The sequence below is a fragment of the Ananas comosus genome, unplaced genomic scaffold (assembly GCF_001540865.1).
Source record: "Ananas comosus cultivar F153 unplaced genomic scaffold, ASM154086v1, whole genome shotgun sequence".
Classification (NCBI taxonomy): Eukaryota; Viridiplantae; Streptophyta; class Magnoliopsida; order Poales; family Bromeliaceae; genus Ananas; species Ananas comosus.
In genome coordinates, this window is record NW_017892101.1 from 1,746 (window position 1) to 8,503 (window position 6,758).

The 6,758-nt window shown below is 36.8% G+C and overlaps 1 protein-coding gene across 2 annotated transcripts; it reads left to right on the forward strand.

Moving 5' to 3' along the window:
- The first annotated feature begins 536 nt into the window (after positions 1–536).
- LOC109705315 (pentatricopeptide repeat-containing protein At2g30100, chloroplastic-like) lies at positions 537–5,060 on the forward strand. 2 transcript variants are annotated; one of them, XR_002214695.1, is made up of 4 exons: positions 537–1,434; positions 3,178–3,977; positions 4,461–4,612; positions 4,773–5,060. XR_002214695.1 is itself a non-coding variant. In XM_020226051.1 (3 exons), the coding sequence occupies exons 1-2, from the start codon at positions 751–753 to the stop codon at positions 3,949–3,951; spliced, it is 1,458 nt and encodes a 485-aa protein (XP_020081640.1). In that variant the 5' UTR covers positions 537–750; the 3' UTR covers positions 3,952–3,977; positions 4,461–5,060. The 2 variants fall into 2 exon arrangements, 1 of the variants encoding a protein (XP_020081640.1); XM_020226051.1 differs by having other exon boundaries at positions 4,461–5,060.
- The last annotated feature ends 1,698 nt before the right edge of the window (positions 5,061–6,758 follow it).

The following is a 6,758-nucleotide window of genomic DNA, read 5'->3' on the forward strand; positions in this document are numbered from 1 at the left end:
GTATCGAGCATTATTTATCAAAACGCATTTCATAGAAAACCATTAGAATATATGTATATATAGAGAGCTGAATCTTTTAACTATCTTTTATCCCTCCGGAAATAGCTCAAATTTAAAATCAAAGACCTCAAACACATAGGTAAAAAAAGTTGGTCTACTAAATCTCTTTTTCTTTCACATCGCAAGTCCAAAAAAAAAAAAAAAAAAAAAAAAAAGGCATGAGCTCAAAAGCAAAGGCTAGTACATTACTTCCACATTAATATCATGTAAATATTTAGCCAGTCATATTGGATTTGTAAAAATTTAATTTTAATACTTTAAAAATGTTTGAGCCAAAAATTTACATCTAATTAAATTTAAGAACTAAAGTGTCTAGTTCTAGGACCAAAAGTATAATTTAGCATTTATCTTTACTTTATTTTATTTTTTTTCTTAATATAATAATCTTCATTATAGGAACATTTTTGGGTTTCTTACATATATGCCTCCCGAAGTAAGCCATGAGTCATACGTTTTTTCTGCTCGTCTCTGTGTCCACGTCTTCTTCTCTTACTCTCTCTTCTACTACTGCAAGTATTAAACCCACCACTAAAATCTTCTCCAAATCAAATTCCCCGCACCAAATTCTCCGCACCATTAATGCCCCTCTATCCCCTCCCCCTCCACCCGCTCGTGCTTGAAACCCTAACCCTAACCCTAGATCCGTGATGTCGGTGGTGGTGGTGAAGCTCCGATTAACCTACTAAATCCATGGCGCTCTCCCCTCCCGCCGCCTCCTCCCTCCTCTTCCTCTCCTCCCGCCGCTGCTCTACTAGGGTTCGTATCCCCATCTTCGCCCTGCGAAACCCTACCCTGCGTATCCGCTCCCCGCTCCCCAGACCCCATGGATCGCTCCGGCTCGACCGGACCCTCACCGCCGAGGAGGGCGAGACGATGGGGGAAGGGTTCTTCGAGGCGATCGAGGAGCTCGAGCGCATGGTGCGCGACCCCTCTGACGTGCTCGGGGAGATGATCGAGCGGCTCTCGGCGCGGGAGCTGCAGCTGGTGCTCGTCTACTTCGCGCAGGAGGGGAGGGACTCGTACTGCGCCCTGGAGGTGTTCGATTGGCTGCGGAAGGAGAACAGGGTCGACGGGGAGACGATGGAGCTGATGGTGTCGATCGCGTGCGGCTGGATCGAGCGGCTGGTGGGCGGCGACCACGCGGTGGGGGAGGTGGTGGCGCTGCTGAATGAGATCGAGTGCGTCGGGCTCGAGCCGGGGTTTAGCATGGTGGAGAAAGTGGTGGCGTTGTATTGGGAGAGGGGTAAGAAGGATCGGGCGGTGGAGTTCGTGAAGGAGGTGATGAGGAGAGGAGGAGTCGGAGGCTATAAGGTTGGAGACGGCCGCGAGAATGAGAAGGGAGGGCCCGTCGGTTATCTCGCATGGAAGATGATGGTGAGAGTTCATTATAGTTTTGATTGGAATTATTAGTTCAACTATTTATGATTGATGAATCAGTTACTGTGATGATTTTTAGATTCATCTGTAGGTTGGCATTATAAGATATGTTCATTCCTCTAAATCCTTTGATTAAAGTCGACGAATGCTGTATTGACAAGTGAAGAAGTGTCTACAAGGAGTTATGATTGATGAATCAGTTGCTGTGATGATTATTAGATTCTTGTTTAGGTTGGCATTATAAGATATGTTCATTCCTCTAAATCCTTTGATTAAAGTCGACAAATGCTGTATTTACAGGTGAAGAAGTGTCTCAAAAGATTTATGATTGATGAATCAGTCGCTGTGATGATTTTTAGAATCTTCTTTAGGTTGGCGTTATAAGATACGTTCATTCCTCTAAATCCTTTGATTAAACTCGACGAATGCAGTATTTACAAGTGAAGAAGTGTCTCAAAAGATTTATGATTGATGAGTCAGTTGCTGTGATGATTTTTAGATTCTTCTTTAGGTTGGCATTATAAGATATGTTCATTCCTCTATTTCCTTTGATTAAAGTCGACGAATGCTGTATTTACACGTGAAGAAGTGTCTGAAAGGAGAAGGAGAAATATTAATTGCTTTAGTGTGTTTATGCGGATTTTGTAGTGCAAAATTATTTGCGCTTCTGATTATCATACTTCTTCTTCCTTATGATTTTGATTTCATGTGGAGAACACATCAAATTTTTAGTGTTTTGCCTCATCTTCGAGTCGGAATAATTATTTCCTCAAACTTCACACTTTTGATGGATTAAAAGGTGGATTAAAGAGTTACAATTTTCTTGGTATAGTTAGCACTATTCTTGTTAGTTGTTCTATAATAGTCGATTTGCGCACCAAGATTTCTGTGGAATTATTGTCATATGACCATAAACAGAATAAGATGTAGGTTGCTCAACTTGACCCCAAATACGAAGTGTTCCGCAATAAATAATTTTGTCCATAGTGGTAAATAGTTCCTTTCATATGCTTAAAGGTTTGGCATGCTCACCTGTTTTTCCTAATCCCTCGTAGAAAATCCTTTTAGGTGATTGAAGAGATAATGATGCACGACAATGATATCTTCTCTTATAGAAGTGTGTAAATTGAGGTAAAAAGGCAGTAACATGTGCTTAAATACTTGTGTCATGATTATATATTGATGATTTTAAAGTTACCAAAAAAATTTGAAAGATGGACACCACCTATTTATGGTAAGAGTTATTTGCCTTGAGCTTTAATATGCAGTACACAATCTGCTTTGCTGTGCTAATTTTAAATGATTTATGTATTTTAGCGGAGACTTCTGATCTTGTTAGTCTCCAGTTTTATATTTGTTTGGTGATTTTTGTCACATTTAAACAAACATCCTGCTTTTGTTTGGATGTTCATACCTGAATAGATAACAAATCATTACTTTGATTTATTCTCTTGATGTATTGCAATGTTCATCCAGCATCCTTCTCGCTAAATTTGGAGAAAAGATCAAAGTGATATGTTTAAACCTTGCTATTATTATCACAATTTATTTGCATATCTGGATCAAATATTTATTGACTTGAATACTGCCATTTATACTTCATCTCTATGATCTTTCAGTAGGAACTTTCTTTGCCTTACTTCTCTGATGGATCAAATAAAAGTTAGTCTTTTGTTTTACGCATAATTTTTAAACTTTTTTTAATTTTAAAGATGATATTTTTTTCCTCTGTTCCACCAGGTAGATGGAAACTACAGGGGTGCAGTCAAATTAGTTATCGAATTCAAGCAGGGCGGGTTCAAACCCGAAGTGTATAGTTACCTAATTGGTTTAACAGCCTTGGTTAAGGAGCAAAAGGAGTTCTCAAAAGCTTTACGCAAGTTGAATACCTCCGTCAAAGCGGGCCACATCTCCAAACTAGATGTTTCAACTCTGCAAAGCATAGAAGAATATCAGTCGGAGCTAATAAAAGATGGAACTTCAATGTCCGATTGGGCACTGCAAGAAGGAAGCCCCAAACTTTCCGGACTCATCCACGAGCGGCTCCTCGCTTTGTACACTTGTGCTGGTCGCGGTCTAGAAGCCGAAAGCCAATTATGGCTTATGAAACTCTCGGGTAAGGAGCCCGACAAAGAGCTTTTTGACGCTGTGTTAGCCATTTGTGCGTCTCAAAAAGAAGCCAGTTCGGTTCAGAGACTCCTTACGGGAGTGGAATCCATGAGTCCCAGCTTTAAAAAGAAGACGTTATCGTGGCTTTTGCGGGGGTATGTGAAGGGAGGGTTTTATTTAGATGCCTCAGCAACCCTAATGCAAATGCTCGATTCGGGTATATGTCCCGAGTACTTGGATAGAGCGGCCGTATTGCAGGGACTACAAAAAAGTATACAGGAAAGTGGGGATATTGAACCTTATGTTAAGCTTTGCAAGCGGCTATCAGATATGGATCTGATCGGGCCGTGTCTTGTGTATTTGTACATACAAAAGTATAAGCTGTGGGTTATAAAGATGCTGTGAAGGATTTCCTTGTTTCGCATCAACTGGTATGAAGCTTCTCCTTCATATATTTTACACTCTACTTGTATAGCTAATGTCTAGTCAGGTATAAGAGGTGGGGCACTACAAAAGTATAAAGGATTACAATAATGTCACCCAAAGATGATGATATTGCATTTTTTTTTTTTTTTTGCTGAAAAATATGTAAAATTTGTGTATATGTGAGCAATTGAATTTAATGATGGAACCTGAATCCTGTTATTTGCAGCAGCACATTGTCCTTGGGTTGTAGTTTTTTTTTTGGGGGGGGATGTAAATTGCAATGCTAATCTCTGAACATTTAGCCAAATTTCACATCTTAGTCCTCGAACTTTAAAGTTGTACGTTCGGCACCGTAAATTTTCAACATGTTTTGCTTTAGTCCTTGTTCTCTTTTACTATTGGAGGAAAAATTATTGTTTCTCTCCGGTGCATTTGTAAATCTATGCATCTGCCAGTTTATCCATCTTTGATCTCATTTCATATTTCAGAGACCTGCACATTGAATTGCAGCCTTTTTTTCTATTTAAAAGTTGGACGATTGGATTGAAAGCATAAACTTGATGGCGAGCTGACGGAGATTAATGGTGCACCGGTAGATGGATGCACTGAGTGCAGGCAGTACTGTTTCCTCTAACAAGAGGTGAAATTCAAAGTGCCAATTCTGAAAGTTTTTAGAGTACCAAATGTCTGACTTACAAAATATGAGAACTAAGATAGAATTTGAATAGAAGCTTGGGGATTACCAGTGCAGTTTCTTTCTTTTTTCTTAGAATCTTCATATAATAAGTGCTCTACTGCAGGAAGATGTGTAGCTCTTCAAAGAGGTTTTCATTAGAATTTCTCTGCTGCAAACTATTCTTATATTTTGAAGGTGAAAAAGCTGAAGTATCTACTACAGTGGCTTGTTGGTGAAGTCAGAAGCTCTAACTTTGCAATGTACAGACATATGATTTGCTGAGCTTTCTGGCATCTGCTGCTAAAAGCTGAGTCAAATCTGTACTTTTGTATCAGTCAATAACAGGGTGGAAAGGAGATGAGCTGCATCCTGCTTTACTTCTCTTTTCTTTTCCTTTTTTTTTTTTTAATAATCTAAGCTTTGCAATTGATAATAAACTTTAGATAATACAAAAATTTCTTGAGAGCCCTTCCACTTCAGGCCATTCTTAAATAGATTCCTCAACTTTATTTATTTATTTATTTATTTATTTTTATTATTATTATTGACACGCTCTTTTAACCTCTAATTCTTTTGGAATTGACGTCTCATGGCTAATTAACTTAATAATTTTGTTGAATTTCATGGCGCAATAGCTAGTGTTGGTTAATTAATCCTGTTTCAATCGCTATAAGTTAATGAAACTACTAAATTTGATGAAATTATCAACTGACTGGGTGAAATCACGAAAATAAAATTAATTAAGGGGCTATTTTAGAAATTGTCTAGAGTTGAGGGGTGGTCTCCATACATTTTTAACAACCTTTAAAAAATAATAATTGTCGAATTCGAAGGTAATCTCTTATTAACCTTTGTTATTCCTGAATAATTTAATTACCTAACTAATTAGTTGTGCATTTTAGCTTTAATTAATCATTTATGGGCTAATATTTGTACACGAACCTTTTCTTTTTCCTTTTAAAAAGTCGTCCGGTTCATCGCAAGATCAGAAGCTTCCTCTCAAGACAAAAAGAAAAAAGAAAAAAGAAAAAAGAAAAAAGAATGCGAGAATCGATTCGCCTGTAAAATCATCTCTGGGTTTCTTTGGATCGGCTCTGCAGAATAAACTTCAAATATCGTCTCTGTGATTTCGCACTTTTTAACTTTAGTATTTTATAATTTAAATTATATCAATTTAATACTCTGTGGCTTTTTTTTTTTTTTTCATTAGCTTTTCCGTTAACATTTTATTAAATCATATATAAAAAACTTCAGATACTCCACCTAGATTTATCGAAATTTTACTTTAGAATCATCTAGCTTTAATTTTATCATTGGTTAGTGAAGGGGATAATTAAAAAAAAAAAAAAACCATAGGATACGGAAATAATACATTTTAAATTATAAAGTACTAAAGTGGGAAAGTGCGAAATCATAGAAATAGTATTTAAAGTTTTTCCTATTATATTTGGATTGGAATCTAATTTGAAACTACAAAAATGATCTGATTTTGAGTTAAAAGCAGTGCCTTCTCTACTCAAACTGAGATTTTCTATTCCTATTAACTTAGGCGCTGTGTCTTTGTCATTTTTTAAAGTTTATTTTAAATAAATATTTTTACGCAAAATTATATTAGAATGGATGATGAAATTACTCATAAATTTTTGTGTCAAAGCTGACACCCCGCTTTTGAGAAGGTTATTCATTCTTTAACTATTCTAGCTTTAACTAGACTCAACAATCTCTATCCTTACCCACGGATACCTATGAATTACCTGCGATTTACGGTACAAATACTAATTTTTCTTACTAAAAAACCTATGGATAAAATGGGTGGATACCCGTTAAATTACATGTATTTTGGGCAATCCGCAATGCCCACGGGTGCCTGCGCATAAATTTTTTTAATTAAAATAATATATATTTTTTTGTGTGTATTCATTTCTAAAAATTATAAACCTAAGTTTTCCTTATGTTTTTTTTTTTATTCACTATGACCACCTCCTACCGCTGCCGCACTGCTTTACTATTCTCCTGCGACCCGACCTATATGCAAAATACTTTTACATATAATTTATGCGTTTTAAGACTTTATATTATTTATTATAAATATGATATTTCAAACAACAAT